This window comes from Molothrus aeneus, chromosome 2 (assembly GCF_037042795.1).
Source record: "Molothrus aeneus isolate 106 chromosome 2, BPBGC_Maene_1.0, whole genome shotgun sequence".
Lineage (NCBI taxonomy): Eukaryota > Metazoa > Chordata > Aves > Passeriformes > Icteridae > Molothrus > Molothrus aeneus.
Window position 1 is genome coordinate 99,860,484 of NC_089647.1, and position 26,160 is coordinate 99,886,643.

A 26,160-nucleotide genomic window follows, 5' to 3' on the forward strand; every position below is an offset into this window, starting at 1 on the left:
CTTTGATCATTTAGTATTAAGGAAGTTTCCATTTTTAATGTCAACATAAAAGAGATTTTTTTCTTTTTGAGGGAGCATGGGTTATTTTGTCTCTACAATACTTATCAAGCAAACAGTTAGAAAAATAACTTATGTTAAAAATTTCTAATAAACTTCCAGTGCTTGTTAGTCTTCATCCAGCATCCATTTTACGTTGAAACAGATTTCTTGAAGGTGCAAAAATTGCAGTTATATCAAATTGAGTTCTTTATCACTAAGGTTCTTCTGATAGTCAAGGGTTTTTTCATCACTGTCTTTAGAAACAATTTTGAGGTCTCCATCTGGAAAGACTGAGATGTTCTTCAGGAGTATATGAGTTATTGTTTTGTGTGCATTGGTCTGTATGCAACTGTACACTTCCAAGCTTTTGTATCTCATTACACAGGAAACAGAAGTTGGATGCAGCACACACATGAAAAGCAGCACAAGTGGTGTGTAATGTTATGCACATAATTTATAGAAAAGCCATGCATGTTTTCTAGTTACCACATAAACAGCAGATTTATTTGCTATTGGCCATGAACCAGTGGATTAATGGTCAACCAGAAGACATTGTTTGATGACATCCATAGTGTTTTGCTCCTTTGCTAGACACTATTGTTAAAAGTGAAATTTAAAAAAAACAGAAGCCCTTAGTGTACCCACACCTTTTAAAATGATGTTTGTGTCTCTTCAGCTGGCTCAAAGCCCAGGTTTCTTCTTCCCTCTTCACCATAAGGGTTCACCTCTTCATGGTTTGATCCTGCTTCACCTCTGCTTTCTCTTGCTCTCCTGTAACAAAAATTCATTTATATTAGAAGGTCCCTGTTCTGTTCCAAGTCCTTCTGGATCCCCAGAATCCCTGACTATAAATAATACTGTGTTTAACTCGTAATATTTATATAAAAGAAATCGAGCTAGGTTTAAGAAGAACTGTAGTAAATCTGCTATGTTCTTAGTAACCCTGTTAGTGGAGGGACATAGAAAACCAGCCAAGCTATACTTGTTAATGCAGTAATATTTAAGGAAAATGTCATTACTGTACAGCCTACAATCAGATTAAAGAAAACTGCAGGTGCTGGTGAATGTGGACAACTCTGCTGTTGCAGAAGGCACCATGTTCCCAGCAGGACATCCCCTCCTCCCTGGCAGCAGCCTGGCCACCCTGCAGCTCCCTGCGGCCCAAGCATTTGGTTAAACTGATGGTGATGGGGAAATTGCATAAAGCTGCCAAAGCTGTCCTGTACTGAGAGACAGGGAGATGAACCTTTAGCTATCACTGCTGATGGGAAAGGGATAACAGGCTTTCATTCCTTAACTTGCTTCAGATAAACTGAAGCCTAATCTGTAAAAAAATCCTGATTATTCAATTATAGGGACATCACCCACTAGTCATGACCAGAATATCCAAAAATATTACTCACTTTTTGCGATCTCTCAGCCCAGTGATGATCAAGGCAATAGCTCCAATGACAACCAGACTAATGACCACCCCAAATACAATTAACCAGATGGTTACTGGTGGTTCATAAGGGGCAGCCAGGGTTGGAAGTATTCCCACAAACTCCAGGGTACTATCATCGAGTCTGAAAGCCTCGTTCATTCGTCCTCGAGACATCCTGCCATCAAATGCAAATTCAAAGGGTTTCACACATTTATTGAAAGGAAAGGAACAATTTTCAGTTTTTTATAAATCTTCAGCATGGCAAGCTTCCCCTGAACAGCTCAGTGTAAAAGGCAGCAGAGGAGGTACTGCTAAACCCATTTTCCTTCTGGCATGTGAGTAACAACCATAGAAACTTGAACCGTTAACCTATTGCAGTTTAACTGACATGTTCAGACACTGTATGGACTCTTAAACTCAGTCTTAACATTTATTAAAGGAGCCTTCTGATCTCCTTCTCTGTTTTTATTTTGACCTTCATTCTCTTTACCATTTCTTGTCTATTGAAAAGCTTCTTAGTTATGCCACGTAAAACTGCAGCTTTATCATTTTACCTGTTTCCCTCCTACAATCTTACACAATTTTGATTAGTGTGTTTCTCACTTCCCTGAAACCCCTTTCCCTGGTATATCATCTGTGCCTGTTTTTCCTTAAACTTCCACATCTGCTACCGAGTGCTAACCCAAGAGTTACTTTCACAGCCATATTCTTCTCCCATAATTCACCAATGTATCTCACTGCTCCTTCAACCCCATCTCAGGTTGATGCTGCTTTTAGATTTGTGCCCTCTTCATTTCCCACTGCACATTACCCATGATCTTCTGCAGAGTTGCAGTTTTACTTATCATTTTTATAGCAGTGACTTACAGTGGTGCCACACCATGCTATAAAAAGGCTGTTTATTGACCTGTAAGTGGGAACTAGATCCTGCTCTGACCTCCTCTATATAATCAAATACATCTGGCTGTCTTTCTACTACACCATTATTCTGGAGTCCTTGTTAACAATAATTCTTGCACTGACTTTTCAAAAATGAGAGGATGGACACACGTCTGCATGCACACATCAATACTGTATTCTGTATTTCAGGATACAAAATAGTTCCTGTTAAAGTTTCAGCAATTAGGTCGGCTGGCAAGGTCTGATGCAAATAAGATGTATTTTGGCAAGACCCTGGAGCATTTTACTTTGGCTGTTGTCCAAGATACCATCTGATAGATGGACTGTTTTCTTTCTGCCATAATAGTTTTCATCCTAGTATCTCTCATCCCACTATTTTCATTTTAACTGCAGAATTTACTTTCTTGTCATTGCTTCTGCCTCAGCTGACTTAAGCACTGCTTTCCCTTCCAACCCTCCATTTGGTTGGTTGGTTGGTTGGGTTTTTTTTCCCAGAAAGCAAAATCTCACCTGATGGCATTTTCCACGTCAGCTTTGGGCACAATATCACTGATATTACCTGGCATGCTGACAGTAATGTAGAAGGAGATCCTTTGTGTCAATTCCCCAACATGAATGTCTGTAACGCTGAAGGAGAAACAGAAGAAAAGGTTATTTTCATTGTTGAGATGACATTAGCTTTAAATTTGAGCCAGTGAACAGTTGTGTTTGATTGACATTGCCAGAGGTTTAGTTTACACTGGGGGCATAGTGAAATCAGCTGGGAAGTGATATCTGTTTTCCTGCCAGAATCCCTTTTTCTATGTGCCAATTTGTAACTTGAGCTGAGAGAGTCTCCCTCATACCTAAGACAAGTCTTGGTGTAATTTTCCATAGCACATAATCACTTGCAAAACAGAGAGTGTCTGGGGTTGATCTCATGAATGAGGTGATGTATGAAGTACAAAGTGGAAAAAAAATAGCTTTCTTCCTTATTTTTCTAGAGTAGATTCTAGATATTACATGACTGTAGTTCTATAAAGTAATATCTAATAGCTTTAGTAGATAGCTTCTGGACATTATTGAAAATACTTGATCAAAAGGGTGGTTTTTCTTACCAAAATCACTTTCAGGTGAAAGATTTTATGCTTGTAACTGAACCTAAATAAGATTAGTAAGTCTGTATCAAATTCTAGTGCCTTATAGTCAACATATTTATCTTTCCTTAGCCCCAAACCTCTTGCATATTCAGTATGATATACATACATTGCTAGAAATGTTTATTTCTAATCAGTCTGCCTTCCCTCATTTTCTATATGTGTGTTTGGCACAAATTGTAAAGGTTCATCTCCATCACTGATAAGCTGCAGGAGATAAAACCTTCTTACCTAACTTTAGCACATTATTCCTAAACTTCAAGCTCTTGAAGGGAAAGATCTCACATACCCAAGTTGTCATCTTGCCTTTTTGCAAACAATGTTTGACATTGTTTCTGTCACCTTACATTTAACAGAAGGCACAATTAATCCCACCAGTTCCTGCCATTAGCTGAGCAGGAGCAATGCAGGCAGAGCTGGCACAATTAGGCAAGCCACTCACTCGAAGGCAGCTTTCTGTTTCTTCTCCTTTGCAAAGTATTTCCTCATGGCATAGGCAACAGATGACTTGAACAAGAAGAGCTCGTTTTCATCCCATTCATACTGCAGAAAAAGCACAAGAGAAATTCCTCAGAGATGGCAAGAAATCAGGGACATTAAGAAATTCTTCTAAAAAGAAATAGCAACTGTGATGCTTGGCATGCACTTCAGTATTATTTATTTGTGCCATGATAGCACATCAGAAACCAACCCAAACCCTTTAGATCTGTTAATCTGGGCACTGTGCAGGAGAATAACCAAGGAGGCATCCCTGCTGCCAGACATCATGCTGTCCCTCTGCAATCTCTGGCACCTTTATATGGGACTGCTGAAGATGTGGCAGTCCCAGCACACTCCCTGCCTTACAGGGAGTAAAGGCATCAGCAAGGCTATTCCTACTATTGAATATTGTACATTCTCTTTGAATTTTAAAGATTTCATTATTTAGATCTTGTTTTAATCATATAATTTTATTTGCAGAGCTGTTCTGTTGAGGAAGAGAACCTTTGTGGTAGAGTCGTTGTGTGAAGGTGGCTAATTTATTTGCTTGATGAGCTCGGATTTTTGTTCATGGTCTGTTTTGGTAAAAAACTCTTTGCATCAATACTTCTGCAGCAAGCACATATTTGGGGTTTTTTCCCTAGAGAATACGCAGGTGATATAAAAATATATATTGCCTGTGTGCAGGCTTCTCCTGGCCTGCCTTATGAGTCCTAAGTTATTTGCAGTGGAAGACAGAAACAGGTTCTCTGGGGCAGGACCAAGGGCAGGACCAAGAGCTGTACAGGGGGCAAAAACCACCACAGGAGGTAATAAAGCAGCCTGGTCTGTTGTGAAATAGCATGTGTGCACAAAGGGAAAATCCCCAGCTGAACTCTGTGGCAATATCTTTTTATTCCACTCAGGCATAGATTTGATTGTGTTTATGGTACCTGGGCAGGAAGGCCCATAAATGCTGTCAGTGATAGAAAGTCAGCTCCTGACTTTCTTGAGCGTTATTCAGGAAGGTGTGGTAGAAGGCAGCTCTGTTTTAACAGGCTTTATAAAACCTAGCTACATTTTTCAGATGTGTCCACCTCTTGACACTGATGTAAAATGAGAGAGATGTAGAAATATCTATGAAGAAGACAGGGATAGACAGGGATAAACTGTTTAGCTGGATCTGTTGCAATAGGACAAGGAGTAATGGTTTTAGACTAAAAGAGAGTTGATTTAGATTAGTTACTAGGAAGAAATTCTTTACTGTGGTGAGGCATTGGAGCAGGTTGCCCAGAAAGGTGGTGGATACTCAGTTTCTAGAAACATTCATGGTCAGGCTGGGTAAGGCTTACAGCAACTTGATCTAGCTGAAGATGTCCTTTCTCACTGCAGTTGTGTTGGGCTAGCTGATCTTAAAAGGTCCCTCACAACCTAAAGAGTCCTGATTCTATTAATAAAGGGCAGGAAGGGGCAGAAAGAACCCACTGCTGTCAGCCCATTCAGGACCAGGTCACAGGAAAGGCACAGGTACCCAAAGCCACGGCAATCAGAGCAGTGCCCAGGGCACTTGGAGAGCAGGGGCTGTGCCAGCCCTGGCTGCTCCCACCAGGAAAGGCTGAGGCTGAGTTCCCTTTGCGAGGCAAATGCCCCCAGCTTTCTCCTGCTGGCACAGCCCTGCACTGAAGCTCCTCTTCTTGTTACTGCTGCTGCCTCCAGCAGCTGGCACTGTTCACTATCACAGCTAAGAGGCTATGGTTGGGGTTTCTCAATTTTCTATTTATGCCCAACATCTTTAGGCTTGCAGTGCTGGTTTTTTATTATTATTATTATTTTTACCGGGATCAAATTGAGCTTGATTCCTCTACTGATGCTTTCTGTACTTAGCATGTTAACTTTTTAATAGTTTATTCATTTCTCTAACTTATACTTTGTCTTTTTCAGACTAATGTAGTCTAATTGCCACCATGCCTCTCAATTGCCTTTATAAATACTATTACTGGCTGTGTGGAGTGGAAGTACCTGGCTGGTTTCTGATCTGTGTTTGAGTTGTGATTACCCACAAGGCTTCCCCAGACATCCCAGGCACCCACCCCACACTGTGCCTTACAGAAGCTGCTTTGCTTTCAGAGAGAGATGAACTCTGCCAGGCACCTCTGCTCCCTTATAGTGTGTTCACTCTGAGATCCCATATGTGATTTGAAAGACAGTGTAAGTGTGGCCTCTGATTTTAAAAGGATTTTTCATTGTCAAATATATCTAAATGCCTGCAGGCTGACAGCTCTCCATTCTCTAACACTGTCTTGTGTGACAGCCCTTTACAATGTGATCACACGTACGGCATTGACCTGGTAGAGAATTTTGAATCAATGTTTGGAGAGGGGTCTGGTTTTCAAGTGGCAGTCAGAGGCTGGCACTCCTGGAACCATTTACTTTAAATGTGACAGACCCCAAGGCATTCAGTGGGGATCTGTGGCAGTTTCCCTTGTGCAGGCACTTTCATAAAGCCCCAGCTGCAGCAAAGCTGTGGATGTTTCAGCCTCATCAGCTGCACCGGTGATCCAGCAATGCTGCGGCTGCAGCTCTAATCTCATCAGCCTGAAAACAATTAGCAGGGTAATTGCGGCAGTGTGCGCTCTGGTACAGCTGGCACTGAGCCCATCTGAGAGTCTGGATGCTTAATTTGCCAGAACTGGGGGCTATTGAACCGTCCCTGCTGGGGCTGAGTCACAGCCTGTGTGAGCTGCAGCTCCCTGTCCCCCAGCACAGCAGTACCTGAGCCCCAGAGCAGCAATCCTTCCCTGCCTGAGCCCCAGAGCAGCAATCCTTCCCTGCCTGCTCTCTCCAGAGCCAGCGAGCACAAGTGCAAAACTGTTTGCTGGCATATTCAGACTGCTTTGTGCTGTTAGGTCAGGGCAAAGCAACTCAAGATGCACCTTAAACAATCGCCCACAGCTTCTGGGCACTCTGAGCCGTGCAAAGCACCCAAAACACATCACTGTGCGTAGCTGGGCTGAGATTCTGCCCGAGATTCCCCCTGCCTTTTCTCTATGCCAGCTCACACATGTACCACTACCTGCTGCTGCCATACCAGCATTCAGCTCAGCAAAAGGCACATTTGTGGGGAGGCAGAAAGCAACCAAATAGAAAAGGTTTCTTGCAAGTTGATGATGTGAACTGGTTTTGAGAGGAGAATGTATGGCTTGCTCTTCAGAGCTTAGGAACCTACTGTCCACACAATAATTCAAATTAAGTAATCTGTATGAGATTGTTTTACAGCTGCTCAATTGCACAACAAAAGACTATGATGGCTAAAGGCAGGCATAAAAATGATATTAAGCTAAACATTAACCATAATGACTAATAAACGTGTTGTAATATGGAACCTTTTTATGCTGTTGATATCAGTTTTGAATTGTATCTAACTTGACTAGGCAGTCTAGGAAGCAATAAAACTCCAGTGGGGCTTGCGTGTGAGAGAGTGATAGAGGCAAGAGCATCAATTCATGAAAAATGGGCCCGTGGTTTGTGTCCTTGCTAGTGCAACAGGCTCCAACACGCAGCTCTAAATGGCCTGCCTGATGACATACTCATTCTTGGAAAATTACTAATGTCCTGCAAGGTGAAAATGGCTATTAACAGGAATGAAGTGTCTGCACTTAAACCTTCTACACTGCCTCCATGAGATTAGCATAAAGAGGAAGAGTTAGAATAAGGAGTGAATTTGCAGCCTGGGTTAAGCAGATGGGCTAAGCCAATGCTCTGTTTAAAATCGTAAAAGCCATCTTCGGCTTTGATGAGATTTTTTTCATTGCTGTAATACATTTTATTGGACCAGCTGGTGTAATTGGGCAGAGCAGACAAGCTCTTGGGAATGAAAGCCCTTCGTCTCATATGAAACAGAAGCAGCTGCACTGCACTGTCCCCTACAATCTCAATAACAAAGCTGTTTCTGCATCAGGGTTGGAGGGCAAGGAGGCAGCTGAGCATATCAGGGTCTGGAAATATTACTGTACACAGCCAAACAAAAATCTATGAAGAAATGCTAACAGATGTGTTTTAGTTTGAAATCAAGAGCATTTAAGGACAGAGAGTGGGATCCACCAGACTGCTTTTAAATGTGAAGTTAGCTGCTCTTATAACTTCTGAAGGCAGCCACCATAGCCACGATAATGGCAATTAGAAGAAATTAGGTAGAAGCTTCAAGTGGAGACATCAGCAAATCTGGGGAAAATACAGCCATTTTCATGTACACAGGTTCCTCTATGTTAGCCCTCCAGGCCTGTTCCGTAGGAGGAGGAAAATCATGATTGGTATCTCTACAGAATAACTCACCTAGCTGAGATGCCTTTCCTAAAATGGGTGGCCTCACTCAGAAATTCCTCCACTAATTTTAGAGGCAGCCCTGACCACAAAGTTGGACAAGACACCTTATATGTGATAACCCTCCAGCTGAGCTGATGCCACCCTTCAGACACAAAGATCAGCCATGCCCTGACAGCTCATTTTCTGAGCCATCACACACCACCTCTGTTGCCCAAGCAATAAGAAGGGTGCCACAGCACAGACACACTCACCGCCTCGTTCCCCAGAGCTGACTTCAGGCTGATGCGCACTTTGATGGCATTGCTAGAATCTGGTTTAAAAAGAAACAAGGGCCATGTTAGAGCTGCTGCAACAGAAAGTCTGCTCCTGGAAATGCTGAGGTGGCTAAAGCTTCCTTCCTTCCTTTATTTGCTCCCCTTGGAGAGCGTGGTGGGACTGATTTTGTTTCCCTTCAGTTACCTCTACTGCAAACACAATCATCTGAGCTGCCAGTTCCCAAGTCTGGTTTTGTAGCAGATAGAAGGAGAATTCCTCTCTCCCATCACTGGGAATGAGCAGCTTAGATGCAGATGCTGGTGCCTGGTTAGGTGAATCCCACTATCAGACTGGTACAGGGCTGTAAGAGTTATAATGCTCACTAGTGCCAGCAACGATTACACACCTGTCTGGTCCATCACTCAATGTCACAATAAGCTGAAAAATGCATTTTTCCACAGTCTCCTCCTTTTCCTTCCCTTGAGCTCCCCTCTTTGACTAACACATGTCAGCTAAACCATAGCAGTAATATTTTTGTACTGGTTTGCCCCTACACCCAGCTCCCTGGACAAGTGGCTCCCAGCTCTGCAATACAGGCACACTGCTCTCAGAAAAGTGCCACACAAGACCAAGCTTCTGAATCTTTCTCCTTCTGTAGAGCCATCCCACACTCTGAGGACTGCCATCATGAAAAAAAAGACACCTCAATTTCAGAGAACTGGGTGAGGCTCTGACAAACACACATGCTGACTTCTTCAGCTCTGGCCATAAGGAAGCCAGTCGGTTTTCCTGTGAGTAGAACTTACAGCTCAGTGCTTATTTCCCAAAACCCTGCTTTTTTAGGGGGAATAGCCTCCAACAGCTAGAAGAGAGAGGCACTTTGCTAACCCAGGGTTGTGAAGAATAACTTGTGTCCTTAAATCACCCCCAAGCCATACATACATGGTGTCCAGTCTGTTTTCCAGCCAATGAATCTGCCAGAATTGTTTTTTTTCAGCCACTCGTATAAAGGTTCAAAGTAGTGGAGCAAGGGAGCTGCATTCATGTATTTCTCTCCTGTTACACTTTCCAGTGCTTGAGTCCAGGGCTGGGATCTTCCTAATTCCAGCAATTGTCTGTATATGTGGAACAAGAAGTTATATTATTGCCATGCTCCATCGTGATGAGAAAAACACTCAGTGATCAGTATAAAGGTGTTCTTTGCTTCTGAATTCACTCCTTTCTCCCACTACTCCTATTAATAAAATATTTTATTCCCACAAACAAGTAATTAAACCTTTGATGTTTAGAACCTTAGTGTTCATAAATTTAGTCAACTTGTCAAAATGAATTGAGCAGGTACAGGCTAAATTTCCAAGCTAAGTTTATTCTTGATACAAACTCATTTACTCCAGAAGCTTTGTTACACTCTGATTTATTACATGTGAGAAATTTGCTTTGTTACCTGAGTTTCTGCCCAGCTTCAGTGGAGTTGGTAATGTCACATTTGTGAAGAGGGCCAGTATGGTTGGCTTCCTTGCAAAGTGCCTCCTGAAACTGGAACTGATAGATGGTGCGAGTGTAATACCTACAGGAGGGGCAAGGAAAAGGGAGGCACAGGTTTTATTAGCTGTCTGTCAAGGAAACCTGCAAGCCCTTGTCCTTTGGAAAGCTCTGCTGCATCAGCTGTCACTCCTGCTTGGGAGACTGCACTGCAGGGACAGAGGCCAGCTGATATTCACAGGCTAGGCTAACTCAAATCTAGCAAAATGCCAAGGTCAAGTGGACTAGAAGAGCCCCAAATCTGTTTGTTGCCACATAAATCAGAAGAGAGTAAAGTTTTTAAGGTCCAGCTCTCTGCTTGGAGCCCTCTAAAATGACGTGGCTGGAACACAGCGGACATCCAGGGCTGCATGCTCATGGCCCAAATTAGATGGGGCACAGTGATCCCCCAGGGGGCAAACACCTCATACAGAAGTGCTCCTGCTGGTTTGATGGCAGCATGAAACTTTCCTGTTCAGCAAGAAGGTCAGCAGCCTCCTCACTGCTCAGAGATTATTGTGGAACAACCCCTCATGTGCAGAGAAACACTCCCATTGAAATCAGCAGCCTTCAGCCTGGGCTTTAAACAAAATAAGATTGGATCCTGAGACTCTCCAGCAGATGTTTTAGTTAGCTGGGGCTGTTCTGTAGACAAAACTTGAGTCATGAATTAAACACTGCCCTACCTTATGAAGGAGTAATCATTGGCCACGTGAAACAGCGCGGCAGGGTCGCAGTAGGTTTCATCATGAGGGACTGGCTCCACAACACCAACTATGGCTCTCCTGGAGATGAAGGAACAACACAGGGTTTCTGTTTATAGACAGAATAAATAAGCAGAGGTAATCTGACTCAGCTTTCCTTTTGTTTTGTCTGATACATATGGACACCTCTCACTTGCAAACAGAAGAATTCCATACAGCTCCCAGTAGCCCCAAGAGTTCTGCTCCACAGCTGGAGACCACAGAGAGGAAGCTGTTTGGAAACTCATAATGCAAGGAAGGGATTTGTATGATGGCAAGGTGTGCAGGGATCAATTAGCGGTGTGAAATAATCTGCAAGACGAGATTCACACAACCACCTCATGCCCTGGGCCATCCCAAGTTTAGAGACCTGTATTTCATTCCTGGAAAGGGCATGCAGAGACTAGGCAACCCAAAAGGTAGATGGCCTCCTATGCCACTGTGTTGGAGATAAGATTTCTCTTTATTTTCCTCTCCTGAGACTGTGTTTCCTGAGAAACAAACCCATGCCTTGAGTTCTGAAAATGATAATAAGCTTCCATAGAAATATTTTTCATAAACCTCTATTTCAAGCAGAGAGCTTTGCAGTGCTACTGCAACAGATGTGATAAGCTTCCCTAAACAATTTGTCATTCTCTATTTCTCTGACATCTCTGCTACTTTTGAATACATTGAAGTTGATTGATTTTTACAGTGGGTCAGGAGGCTTGCATATATCAACTTTTATTATAGATTCTGTTTGCTGATGGAGGCTTGCTGTTCATGTTCATGTTAGAGTTCAGGCTCCATTTTCAGTGTGGGGCTTGTTTGGTTTCTTCGCATTTTTTTGCCCTCATATTAAAACCAACCTGGGAAATTACAAACTCCAGTCTGAATCACATTTATTTTTAATCTTGTGCTCCAAGGTGCTGAAAATAGACTGATTGATGGGCACAATCTGAAAAAGCGGTTACTTGCCAAGGGAACTGTATTTTCTGTACCAAGAAAGGTGATATCTTGGTACACAAAGAAGGAAAGATTCAGTCTGAAATCTTTCAGACAATTTGCCTCCAAAAGCACGACACAGTCTGAAGGAAAGTGTGCTCAGATACTTGGTGAATTGAGATCTGCATGTTTCTCTGGCAAGTACAACGTATCTCACTTTCCACTTGTCCTTTAGGATGTGGGGAGCAAACCAGAGCACAATGAGACCGATGAGACTTAGAGAAAGGCTGTACTTTAGCTGTGAAGGTTTCTTGGGTAATGTGTCAGGCGGACAGCAATGTTTATCTGGAACAGGCCATGCAAAGGCCATGGGCTGTCTTTATCAGGAAGCTGACATGAGGCATTATGAGGCATTGTCTGCACCACAGTTGGGTATTTCTATCTAGCACTCTATTGGTATTTACAGAAACACTCAGAGACACAGATCCTGCCCTATGGGGGCACAAACACCTCAGTATGTTAACTAGGGTTGAGTTTGCAGGTTCATTTGAAAAAAAAATCCCCTTTGTTTCTCAAACTTACTTCATCTCCCACCACCGTTTGGTCCATTCCTGCTTTGTAATCTCACCCCTAAACACCATCCACCTCCACTTCTCCAGCATGTAAGTAAAAGGCATTGTTCCAACAATGGTTAATGCTTGTTTGAGCAGAAAGTTGATTTCAGTTTCTGAAGAGAGAAGCAGTTAAGGTAATGGTTATGGTAGCAATTAGTATCTGTTTGGATGGCTAAAGTTGTTTCCTTTAACAGCTAATGCTTACATCTTGTTTGAATTACAGATTTTCACTAAGGAAAAAGTGGAAGGAAGAATACTACTGAAAAAAACATAAAATCATTTAGGAATTGCACACTGTTTTGTCTCTTTCCCCCAAACTCTTAAATAACCTAGTCCTTTGACATTTACATTTAGTTACCCATCACTGAGAACCTCTCCAGTCTCTGAGGAATTCTGAGCTGAAGACATCTTAAAATGTATAAAATGTGCATCTTCATCCATCTAAGGCACTGCTCAGAAGCCAGATGAACTGCATTATAATGAGGGCCTACCTATGTTGTCACTCAATATTCACTTAAGTGGGAGATGTAAATCTCAAGTTTCAGTTTCATTTGAACTGCTAAATACATACTTGATAGAGATATGTATGGATTCATGCAACAGAGATTGAAAAGACTTTTGGAGACTTATCTAAATGAACTATGAAGACTTAAGGATGAGTTGTTCAGTACTGAAGGTAGTGAAGTGCTAGCTACTTCTTTTTAAATTATATAACAGCATTGTAAAGCAGTGATTCTTGCTTCACAATGCAATTTGGGGAAAAAATAGTCTTTCTTGTAAATGAGATGAATAAGAAGCCTGTCAGTCGATTGCTGAGTTTGCAGGCATGATCTTCTGCTACAAAATCAGGACAGAAAGTGCTTTCACATAAGGGCATCATATTTATGCATTTATTTACCTTCATCATCTTGGAAAGTTGGCTCTAGCAGATCAAGAGATTTCAAGTGCTCAGGCGTGGCTGCAGAGAGTGACATAATTTCCCCTACAGCTTCGTGGAAGCCCTCGTTGGCACCGCTCCTCAGCAGGTAGGGCTGCGCCGCGTAGGCCATGTCGTACTCAATGTGCCCCATCTCGTGGTGTGCTGTCAGGAAGTCATCCATGGTCACTTTGGTGCACATCTTGATCCTAGACACCAGAATAAAGTGTCTGTGCTTAGAGAGGGAGTGGCCCAGGGAAAGGCTGGCTGATCCCTGTGTGCCACAGCCATGGGGCAAATGCCCTTTGCAAAACCCGGGCAGCTACGTCCTGGTATGCAGTGCAGATCCTCCTGCTACAGCAATACTTCTGGGCAACTCAGGAAAACATCTTCAGCCACCTTGAAATTGTCCAGGGAGTAAGAGAAAACTGCTGTTTTGTGAGAACAGCTGTTCCCTAAAACCTGGCAATAAAATCACTGTATGTGTGGGAGTGAGTAACCACCAGTCTTAGTAAGACAGTAATGTATAAAACCCTGTGTGTTGGTGACTCCTGCTACTTCATCCTTGTGTAGAGTTTACAATTTACTAAAGGAATGTCTTCCAAAGAGGGTTTCTTTTCATCTTCCCCAGACTGCTGAGGTGGGACACTGATGTGTTTCACTCAGGCTCTGCTGTGCACCAGCTTCTTTCCCTGGGTAACTGTGCAGACTGCAACAGGGGTCAGAATTTCTGTGAGAAGTATTCATTGTGTGGGAACTTGCTGTCCCACTTCTTTCCCAAGTAAGGAAGAGACTGATGGATTTTCATGAAACTGGACAACTCTGCTGGAGATAGACATTGGACTGTCAGGACATTTTCCCTTGCTACCCAGAGACCCACTGCCATTGCTGCAAAATGTGCAGTTGTCCATAAATCTCACTGGTATCCACCTGCATTTCTGGTTATTCTTTATGCCCTAGAACATAGCCATTATTTCTCTAATTCATGAAAATATTAGTCACTTCTCAGCTAAAATTTGAGAGTAGATCTTGAGTAGATCTATGAGTAAGTTTGAGTAGATCTTCACAGGAAAAGTTGTATAGAAAGGTTTACAGTCCCACAGGATCCCTGCTCTCTTGTCTTCCCTCCCCCTTTTTTCAGCCAGAAAAAAAAATACAGGAGAAATTATAACTTAAGACAGCATGGTGCACCTTTAGTGAAGGTATGTTTGTTCCAGGAGGCAGTACAAGAAGGGGTCATAGCAATTCCAGTACCTGTAATCGTTTTTGCCCAGGTCCCATGCTGTAGGATGGCAGACAACTTTCCTGCCGTCAGTTGGCTCTGTGAGCATGGAGTTATTCCAGAAGCCCTCAGTCATCTTGGGAAGGCCAATGGAAGCAAAGAAGGCCTCAGCAGATTTGAATATTTTAATTGCATCCCATTTCTGAAAGAGACAATGCCACCATTAACCTCTGCTTCTGCATGCAGCCTGTTCCCAATGCTCTGCTTGATGCAGGGCAGCTGACTTAACACATTTCCCAGGAGCTTCCCACCTGCACCTGGCCTGTTGAGAGTAAGTCAGTAGTGTCTGCCTTTGGCACTTCTATCAATTCTGCTGGGAACTAGAATTAAGTGTTTTCCCTGCAAACAAAATAGGTTACTGCACTCAGAGGTTCAGCAGATAGCACCTGACCCAGACCAGAGAAGCTCTCAATAAAAGATAAAGTAAGATAAAGAATGAATTCCTGTATGTCAGATCTGTGATCCAACCCTTCAGTCACTTCAGTCAACCCGGGGACAACACATTTGAGGAAGTGGAGCTACATTCCCAACAGATGAGCATGAGAGACTTCAGCCAGTACCATAAAACCTGGCAAATGTATCTATGGGAGTTGCTTATCAGATTAGAACTGCATGGTTATGTTCAGGATAATTTTGCCATTCAGCAGTTTTATTGTTCTACCCAGCAGGAGCTCTGCATTTACTGAAATGAGCTCTCACAGAGACCTGGGTGGCAAACAAAAAAAAATCCCAAATGGGGCACACCCACCAACAAGGATGAGCCCTCCCACTGCTCAAAGGCTTCCCTTCTTGCAGTGGTAAATAATGCTTCCCTTCTTGCAGTGGTACTTCAACAGACACAAATTTATGACTACAAGTGGGTCAGTAGTGTAAAACAGAGGTGAGATTAATGCAGCAGACTTCTGCAAACTGCTAAGGAATCAAATTCAACTATTCCTTCTCTTACCAGCTTAACATTTTCATGGAGTGCTGCCTTCGAGAGGAGAGTAGATTTCAGGTAAATAATTGCATTTCGGAAATCAAGTTCCATCGAATTCCCTTTAGTTTAAGACAGGAGTAAGGCTTTGGCAAGACTAGAGGGAATTATCTTCACCCATGTTCTTGGTCTGGTAAAGGTGGTGTCACAGCTGTTAGCTCTACAGATCTCAAACACAGACCTTATGCTGCTATGCAGTTATCAAAAGATAACAGGCAGCATTGCAGTTTCTCTAGCTGTATCCAAATAAACAAGGCTGACAAAAATAAAACAAACTGTGATATACAAACTATTTGATTATGGTAATGACTGGCAAAGGTCATATTTGATACCAGCCCACTCCAGGAGTCCTGAAATATTTATAAGTACAAAATATATCTCTTAATGGATAAGAGTCTCTGAGGAAAATAGACCTGGAGACAAGATTAAGGGGGTCAAAGAGTGTGGAGGAAAACAGAGAACAGCCAAAGGTACAGTGAAAAATGCATAAACGCTTAAAAGTGAAAAGCAAAAAAAGGATACAAAAAGCAGCACTTTGTTGGCAGTGTCTGCCTGAGGGCAGCCGTGGATTTCTAGAGAGCAGCTGATATTTGGTACATAATTTTTATACCTTCTAGATTTGTTACATAATGCATATTGCATAAAGGCATGTCTTACCTTTTCAATCATTGCAGAAGTTACATCAATGTTTGGTTTGGCTGGATAGGGAACAGTCAAGGCATACAGATTTGTCCAGAACCTACCCCACATATCACCTTCAGAAAAAGAGAGAAACGAAGAAATACTTTAAATGATTTATTATGTATTGCTCAAAGGTGCCAGACATGTCAATAAATCGTGCAGTGTCAAAAATAAGGACTCCTATTCACCTAACCAGGCCTGATCCAGATGTGTAGGGGAGCAGATCTGGAAGGTCATGCATATAGGATAAACTCAGATCAAGGATCCTTTTATTACCCAATATCAGCAATTCTTGGATAATATGGTTTGAGGACTGATTACACTCCTAAAGGTGTATGAAAACTGAACATCCATTTTTTTAGTCCACATGATTGTTGTGCCATGTTCAGGAACACAATACTTACGGCAGCTTAATGCTGCATGATTTGAAAGCCAAGGTATGAAATGTGGGATCTTAGAGTAAAATTTGAAAGGAAAAACAAGTCTCTTTGAAACTCTCATTTCTTAGGAAGACAAGTGCTGCAGAGGGGAGGGAAATGCCCCAGGCAAGTGCTAGAGTTTTGTGCTATGTGAGGTTTGGTGAGGATGAGAATACCTGCCCTCCCTTCCTGCTACTACTGCTAAGCACTTGTGTCATCTCTGCTAGGAATTTATCAATTTCTCCTCTACCCTTCTTTTATCTGTAACCTTTTTGTTAATATCTTGGTTAAACAGTCAGATTGCTCTCCACCCGTGTGCCTTGTAGGTGACAGTCCCCTGTATAAAGTCAGGCTTGCACACCATGGATGCATTGACATACCCAGCAAGTGAGCAGGGAGGCCTCCTGTGGAGCTGATGAGCTTGGGGCCATACACTTGCCCCAGCTTGTGTCTCACATAGGCATGCAGCTGCTCATACAGAGGTTTTATCTGGAGGCAGAGGAGGAAAAGGAAACCATTTTTATTTTTCACTTTGCTCTATTCTGCTCATAACTCTTAAACAGAGAGCCTTGAAGCTCTCTCTGACAAAAAGCTCCTGTACCCCAAACCTGCAGCTTAGCTTTGCCCCCTGCCTCAGGGCTCAGGCACTGAATCCAGATTCCAGCCACAGAAGTTCTGCTCAGGTATGAGGGAGGGAGGGAGCATTGACTTTCGAGCTGGAGTATCAAGGATGCCATCTACCCCATGGACCTGCAGAGCTCCCTCTTTCCCAGCCTTTGGGGACCTAGCTGGTCCTTGAACAGCTACAGAGGTAGAAAAGTCATGTGTGTCTCCTCCCATCTGTTTCTGTTAAACCCACGTAGACTGAGATCAGCCAGTTTAAAACAGGTTTCATCTTCATTCATAACATCAGCACGTGAGCCCACCATTTCAAAACACAGCCCTGCAACCCAGATGAGAGCTCTTCCTGCCTCTACCTGCTCAAACGTCTTCTCCACATCTTCAATCAGCTGGTCACGGCTGTATTTGTAATTTTCTGGAGACGTTGCTTCATAATTTGCTCTCCAGTAATCTCCATAGTCAGAATAACCTGTAAAGCATGGATGCATCACATGAGGACACCACAAGAGGCACTGCTTAGGTCTGCAGAAGTGCAGCTCCCTGCAGATCCCATGCAGACCTGCAGCCTTCCCCCAAAGCAAAGCAGCAAAATTCTAGATAGTTAGGGTTTAGCAGAGAGGAAAAAGCCTCCCTGAAGTCTCCCTCATGAACATGCAGGTATGGGAGATTTCCAAGAAATTCAGAAATTGATGTCATGGTTATCTGCTCGTTAAGGTCATTCAGTCCAGAGATGGAGGTCAAAGGAAATCAGGAATCCTGACTGGAGCTCCTGGGCTATGAGGGACAGCAGCCTCTGCTCAGGCTGGATGCTAACAGGTTCTCACAGAAGGCAAAAACTGGTGGACATTGAATACGGACCCCCTTTTCCAGAAACCAAACCACCAGGACAGATGCAAACACCAGCAGTGAAATTCAGCTCCCACTTCCACAACATCTTCCAGTCCACTGAGCTCCATCAAGCCTGGAGTAAAAATGGCTCCTAGCTGAAGTCTCTTCCTCGGTGGTACAGAGGAAGGCCATAATGACCATTTCTTAATGTTTGGCTTTTTTCCCTGTCTTACTATTTGGGCTCTATTTTCTTATCCAGCTCCAGCCTGACAGTTTTTGCAAAACAGGGAAGATGGGAAGGCAGGTGATACAGCTGCAGTCTGGCCGAGAGAGAGGTGATGTAGCTACTTCAGAAGTTACCTTAGAAGACCCCAAAAGAAAATTAGAAGGCAGCTGCAACTATTCCTTGAAAAGAGTTATGATTTGTGTGGAGATCTCAAACTGGAAGCACAGTTCCCTTGGTACAAAATCCTTTTTGAACACTCAGCTGCACCTGCTGTCCCAGGCCTACCAAATCTGATCATTCCAGCTAGGGAATAATGATTATACATGAACCAATGACTGTGGCTGCTGCAAGAAGGTCAATGCCCATAGGAAAGAGATGTTGCCAAAACTCAGCAACACTCAGAAGCTGTTTAGATGGAGTGTGCTTGTCCATAAATCACAAATGGTGCAGTTCTGGGTGCTATGTAATGAGGGGCACTGATGCATTATGGCCTTTGGGAAAAGTGCCAACCAATTTGAATTCCTGGGAAAATTGGGTAAGACTACAGTATATTTACTAGTTTCTAGAAGCCAGAAGAGAAAAAAAAAAAACAGAAAGAAAACACAAATTGACTTACCATTAAGCCTTGCAACCTCATTTTCAAGTTCAACATACTCTTCATATAATGGTCTCATGAGTCTGCCAACATCAGCTCTCCAGCCTTCCCAGGCCCACAGCCTCTCATTATAATCAGTGCTGTCAGCCATAATAGCATCCAGACCTGTCAGAACAAAAAAGTAGGTGCTAGGCTTTGAAAAAGCAGAATTTTTCTTTCATAATAGGAAAACAAACCAAAGTGAAAGAAATTAATGAACAGAGAAGAAAACATTTTTTACTTGATATACTGAAAGATCCCATTATTTCACTTCATCCTTTCCTAATTTGTTTCCCCCTTGTCTTTAAGAAGCATGGAGCACATACATAGTCTCATAGAATCATAGTCTCTTAAATGCTCTCTCCACATTAGCTTCCCTTAAGTTGGTAGAATTCTCAGTACTGGCCTCAATGCAACATTAAGTTCCAACATGACTGAAGGCAGGGAATAAAAAATAGATTTTCTGTGATATAGGCAAACCCCAGGTGACAGTCAGGCTGCCAAACAAGCTGAGCGGCCCTCCACAATTTTTTTTTGCTGCAAACAGGAGACAGTATGTCTCATGGGCAGAAGGTCCAATGGAGGTGCCTGAACTGCAAGGTGTAATTAAATTATGACTAAGCTTTAAATAGCAGGAAGTATCTGTTGAAATTACAGCCTGTTTTTTTGCAGTCAGGGGCCACCCTTTGGCTTTCTCTTTCTGCACCCTCAGGGTGAAGAACACGGTAGGGCAGTGGTTGGTGTCATACCTGGCTCCAGTACCAAGCACTCCGATGGATTGTTGACTTTACAGACAGTCCCAGTGCTGTAGATGGTACTCATTGTATTTAGCACAGTGCCCAGCTGCAAGTTAGATGCAAGACAGCCTGTTAGAAACCCACTCTGAGCAAAATAACAGCCAATTATGCTAATTCCTTAAAAGCTAGAATCAACACTTCACCCACCAGCTTAAATATTAACCATATGTTTGAGCTCAGGAGAGATTAATGAAAGAATTTGCCTAAATGCATTACTGAACCAGATCTATCTGGAAAAGACAGATAATCTCCCAAATATATGATATAACCTACAGGTTCTTAATATCCAGTGAGACAGAGCTCTGGATTCAGTGAGCACTGACTGTCATGAGAGAGCTGTCGATACACAGCAGCAATAAAAACATGAAGTTTATCAATGTGCTTCCATAAGCATGAACGCACATAAACTTTGCAGGGAGGTTGTGGCTTGAGTGGCAGCACAAAGGGCCCCTTTGGCAGGTGCTTCCAGGCTGACTGCTGCCTGTGGGTGTTCACATCACACTGATTGCATGGATCTGCTTGGACTCCACCACAGAGAAGCCATGGCTCATGTCTTGGGCCAGCTGAAGGCCAAAATGCACCTGAAATCATTCAGCTGCATCTCAGAACCAATGCTCCGTGGCTTTGTTTTAAATATTTTTTTATGTTACCACATCTTCATGCCTCAAGGATAACATGTACCACCTTTATCTGTCCCTTCAGGACTATGCAAGCTCTCACTCAGAGCTTTAAATCAGAACTCTGAAGAGCTGTCAGTGGGAGGGGTAATTAGTGAGTACCTCTAAGTTTACCTCTGTCTGCATTACAATCAATTTTTGTGCCAGTGAAGAATACTTGGATATTCCTATGGAACTCCATCAATTTGTATTAAAAAAGTCACTTTTCAAACATGAATCAACAACTACAGCCCAAAGGCCATTTTCTAGGAAATTCTAAGTCTAAACAAGGAGGGTACTGAAGAACATAACTCCTCAACAGTGACAACATTACCATTAGTGCACTGTTGTGATCCCAAATAAATACTTGTTTGTATGAACTGCCAGCATTCCCACCAACACAATCTGTTTTTCAGAAATGCATCTTATTTGGATCAGACAAGAGATCCAGCCAATCTGCTGCATCCCTTGCATGGTGATTAGCACTACTGACCTTAGCAGAAAAATCTCAGGATTCTTCTGTTATTAGGACTGTAGGATCCTGGACTGTAGGTACCCAGGATTCAGTGCTATGTTTCAATTTGATCTTCAGCAAAGGGAAAGTAATTTAACTCTCAGAGGTTTGGTTATAATTTTTTAGTCTGCATAGCTGCTCACTCCAATTTCACATATAGTCATTTTTCATATATCTGGCTCTTAAGTGAGCTGGTCAGTGCAAATGTCAAATCTCATTATGGTTCTTGCCAAATCTTGCTGGCCTTCAGCAGGTTTCTGTGGAACCCTCCCCATTTTCAGGCATTTCAGGGTGCCCAGTGCAATGAAATGTTCCTTCTTTTTCCCAGTGTGATAATGTACCATGTTCAGAGAAAGAAAGACTTCCTCCATCTCCACCTTTTTGACTCATTGAATGGCCTTGTACCCATCTCTTTCTGCTCATTGCCCTAGGTCTGGACTTCACCAAGCACTTACCACATGTCCTTTCTTGGTTTTATGGCTAATCCAGCTATAAGTGCAAGGACTGCTCCGAGGCGTGTTTGAAATTTATTCCATGGCAAAACTGCTGACAGAAATGGCAACCAGCTTCCTAGGCCAGACTACCCCCAGTCCTGTACTGCTGTAAACAGCTAGAGCAGGTACCCTTCCATACCATCCACTGCATCATCCCAAAACAAGCAGGGTGGTGACAGCGCCATGCCCTGGTGTGAGGGAGTTGTGAGAGGCAGCTGAACTCACCCCCCAAAAGTGATGAACTAGGTTCAACAACTTACTCTGTTATACTTTTCTGATGACAGCACAGAGGATCCCTTTTCCTGGAGAATCTGGATCTGGAGCTTGGTGAGGTGATCCGTGATGCTGTCCACTGGGAATTTGCTGGCATTCCCAGAGGCCTCCTCATAAAACGCGGCCCACCTCGCGCCCGCCTCGCTCTGCAAGGGGTGACACAATCCTCAATTAATCCCTCCAAGGCACTGGATTGGCCTGATGCACTCAGAGAACAAAAATATCACTTCTAGGGAGAACTTCATTTGTGAAAAACACTCCTGGACTGCAGGCTGAGCACTTAAACCACCTGGTGAAATGGCTAGAGAGCTTTTTGCCTTTGTTTTATTCATACATCCAGATAACCATTTTTCTTTGGGAACAGCAAAAAGCATGACTGTCTACTCACACCTTGGTGGTTATAATTGATCCAGCATCACTTTGCTGTGTCTCCTGCTATTCTAAATCACGTTTTCTTCCCTTAGTGCTTTTCTTCACTCACCTGTGAAGAAATAAGCCAGGGCACAAAGAGATCTGTGACCCAGATGTCAATCCCCATGTCTGCTGCAGTAGCAGGAACACTCAGCTGCCAAGATAGTGATACTGAGTCTGTTTTTAAGGCAAATATCACTTTCTTCTGAAATGCAGGCAAATAAAAGATTATACTTGGGCAAAGGAGGCTCTAAACTGGTGCCCAAATTGGGTGTGCAAAATCTCAACATTTTGCATGAGATTGCTTTTAACACTTCTGCAATTACAGACCACGATATGTGAAACCTCCAAATTTCAGTTCACAAAGTATAGTATTAGAGCACAATTCAGAGTTGGGACTGTCTTATTCACCTTTTTCTAGTACACAGGTTAACACATCAGCAGCAATTCCAAATAGCAACGAGAACAGTACTAATTAACCTGGGTCCTTGGGAGAGTTTATTCAATTGTGCTTACACCAGAGCTTCCCAGGTTGTGGATAGGGCACCTGTAACACCCATCTCTAGTGCTGAGGCATCAGGAAACTCCAACACTGTACTGTGCCTGAGGAGCTCTCTCAGGCACCCTTCACCCCTGGCAGACACACCAGCAGGACCAGCACTCTCTGCAGGGCTGTGCATGAGTTCAGCCCCATGTATGACAGGGGCACAGCACCCACTGCTCCAGGCTCCAGCACAGAGGGGTGGGGGCAGGTGTAAACCCAAAATCCCATCCCCACATCTCCTCCATCCTAGCTGCAGGAGGGCAGCCATCACTGGGAGGCTTTCTGTGACCGTGTTCACAGGGGTCTTAGGATGAGGGAAGAGACGAGGATCTGACTCCATGTTTCAGAAGGCTTGATTTATTATTTTATGATTTATATTACATTAAAACTATACTAAAAGAATAGAAGAAAGGATTTCATAAGAAGGCTAGCTAAGAATAGAAAAAGAAAAAATGACAACAAAGGCTTGTGTCTCGGACAGAGAGCCCGAGACAGCTAACTGTGATTGGCCATTAATTAGAAACAACTACATGAGACCAATCACAGATGCACCTGTTGCATTCCACAGCAGCAGATAATCATTGTTTACATTTTGCTCCTGAGGCCTCTCAGCTTCTCAGGAGGAAAAAATCTGAAGGAAAGGATTTTTCATAAAAGATGTCTTGACAGCTTTCCAAAGTCTCCCCTTGATGGGACACTCCTGACACTCCTCAGGAGCCTGCAGAGCCCAGTGGGAAAGAGCCTGATAAGCACCCAGAGAAGAGCATTGCTGTGCCAGTGTGTTCCTGAGCTCCCTGTCCTGAGCAGGAACAAAGAGGTGCCTCAGGAGTGGCAGGGCAGAAGAGGGGGCTCGCTGGCTACAAAAGCCAGAAGAAAGCAGTTATCTTGCTGTCTGATATTTCCACAATTAGAGGAATTAGTTGGTAGGTCAGAGGAATAGTTGTAGGGCTTGTGACACAATTTAGAAGGAAAATGGATGTGAAGGAGCCAGAAGGGACAGTATTCATTAACTCTCCTCCAGCAGAACGGGAGGAGGGGAATCAGTGGATTTATTACCGGCGCTGCTGAAGAGATCAAGAGAGAGAAGAAGTTCTCTCTGAACACTAGACTAATTGGTTTTATTGCTGGTATCTCCTCATGTATTTTATTATCATCTCATTAATGCTAAAAATACTATATAGGGCTTTCATTTTATGTGTTTGGAAACATTACAGTTTAAGTGTCTGGTGCCTCGGAAAAAATTCCAGATTGACAATGATTAGTCATTAGGATTTCTTCCAGCAACCAGTCTCCTTGCTTTAATTGAGAAATATGATAATTAAAACATGTTTTAATTAAGTTATATGACCACAAAATGAAAAACCAGCCATTAGGCAAAAATAGATGTAGGATGTTCAGCTTCATTTTTATGCTCTAAATTGTTTTCTCTAATGCTTGAGTTAACTTTAAAAAATGTGACGCTTCAAAACAAAGCAAAATTCAAGGTGCTTTTGCTCATTTTGAAAGGCTTTGAGCTTACAAGATACTGAGCTGAGGCATGGCAATATCAGTAACCAGCCAGACCATGGCAGGCTGCTCTTGACAAGCTCCTGCCTAGAGACCCCCCCAGGGCTGGGGCAGACAGAGGCTGGTGCTGGGAAGCAAGAACTGTGTTGGAAGACAGCATAAATAAAAGTGCTATGAGATAGAAATGGACTTTCAAACCAACACACAAGACCACTGTAATAGAAACTCCACTGCTGGCATTTGTTAGTCTGTGATCTCACTTCATTTTTCCCAGTCTAATACCTCCAGGCAATCCACCAACAGCCCTGACTATGAGGAGTGATGGGGGCAGGGGGAAATGTCCACCACTGAGTAACTGGTGTGGGCCTATAAATCCATCAGCAAACATTTAACAGAATGCCTGCATCCAAGAAATATTTGCATACTCACTGAGAAGTAAAACAACTGCCTGTGTCAGTAAAAAGCCCAATGTTTGTCTGGTCTTAGGGAAAGTGGGAGACCTGAGCTCATGCGAGTGCAAGATTCAAATCCTGTTTCCTTGCACCACAGAGAGCTCCTACCCCAGGCCCTTGGAGAGGATCTTCACTCTCAGGATATGCCCTCTCCAAGAGGAGAGGGAAATGCTTTGCTCTTGGAAAGGGAAACCCCACAGAGAAACACTACACCAGGAGGCACTGGTGGTGTTGGACTCAGGAGAAGAAAGCATCTCTTTCCATCCAACACAGATCTTCAGGATGAACATGCGGTGCTCCCCTGCCTTTTCCTTCCACTCATTGGAGTGACCTGAAGTGATGGCTAGGGACATTCCACCTTCTGGACATCCCTCTGCAGTGCAGGCACTCCAAGTGCTAACCCAAGGCTGTAGAGGCTGGCAGTGGCCCAGGCACATCCAGTGAGCATTGTTACACTAAAGCAAGCTCCTCTACCCTCCCCAAAAGGAAGCACAGCTACCAGAGAAATAACACTCCAATTTCAGACAAGCTTGGTGGAACCAAAACAAATCAGAAAGTGTCAGATTCCTAAGAGAACAGTAAGGATGCAGGATGGAGCACTCACCATTTTATTGGCATTCTCCTCAGTGATGTTGGTGTTGTAGTTCCATGAGGCAATGGAGTTCTCATAGCTGATATCTTCTGCCCTCCTGTTAAACTCTTCTAAAAACGTTTGAGCTTGTTGTGTGACATCCTGAGGGGTCACAACAGCACTCAGGCCGCAGAGAAGCCAGAAGTGGACCAACATATTCATGTTCAGGATGAGAACCTCTCAGTGAAGTAGGTTTCCTCAGGCAAGCTTCTCTGTTGGCCTCTGCCTCATCAGCCTTCAAGCATGGCCACCGTGAAGAAGAAAGGCTGAATCCAATTTGCTGGACCTTTTATAGGTTTTATTCATTATAGGAGAGAAAGGAAAAAGTTTTTTATAAAAAGCCAAATAAACAAAAGTCAATGATTAACTTTGGAAAAACATAATTACTCCTGCCATTTTATGGCCTTCTTATAAAAGGCTTTTACTTTTGGTTAATGTTTCCCAAATGTGCTGTCAATGATACAGCTGGTCACTTTATCTATAGCCTACCCGTGTCTCTGGTAGCTCAGAATCTGTCAATCCTTTAACAGGTTGGTGATAAGCTGTAAAAACATTTAGAAACTTCACTGAAACACCAAGCCAAGAACCTTAACTCCCAGGCAGGAAGAAACCCCAGTGAGTCTGAGATAGGGTACCTGGTTGGGTGTTAAGGGACATGTTTTTAAAAGCTTTGCAAAGCCCAGGTGATTTGGGGAACAGACCTCATTTTGAAAGTAATGGGGGCATAAAAATTTAAATGTGAATTTTAAATGTTCACTGAGCCATCAAAAAGCAGCAAGAGACTGTGGGATCACAGCATCTTGTGTAGAGACCTAATCTGAGCTATAAATCAACTGGATTTAAGTACTAAGGTGACTAAGGCTACTGAAATGACTCCATCTTAATATTTAAATACCTTTGCTAATCTAGCTAGGAACCCAGCAGTTACTGCAAATCAATGGGAAAATCAATACATGAATTAG

General features: G+C 43.1%; 1 protein-coding gene across 1 annotated transcript; it reads right to left on the reverse strand.

Annotated features, from left to right (window-relative positions):
- Nucleotides 1-689: 689 nt before the first annotated feature.
- Nucleotides 690-25,363, reverse strand: ACE2 (angiotensin converting enzyme 2). Its single transcript, XM_066571637.1, has 18 exons — nucleotides 25,172-25,363; nucleotides 21,642-21,800; nucleotides 19,670-19,763; nucleotides 18,903-19,046; nucleotides 17,589-17,701; nucleotides 16,992-17,100; nucleotides 16,169-16,266; nucleotides 14,508-14,677; nucleotides 13,236-13,462; nucleotides 12,306-12,450; nucleotides 10,743-10,841; nucleotides 9,980-10,102; nucleotides 9,478-9,650; nucleotides 8,532-8,590; nucleotides 3,941-4,041; nucleotides 2,873-2,989; nucleotides 1,443-1,637; nucleotides 690-810 (listed from the first exon to the last, which is right to left on the reverse strand). Exons 1-18 carry the CDS (start codon nucleotides 25,358-25,360, stop codon nucleotides 690-692), a joined length of 2,436 nt encoding a protein of 811 aa, XP_066427734.1. The 5' UTR covers nucleotides 25,361-25,363.
- Nucleotides 25,364-26,160: the final 797 nt, after the last annotated feature.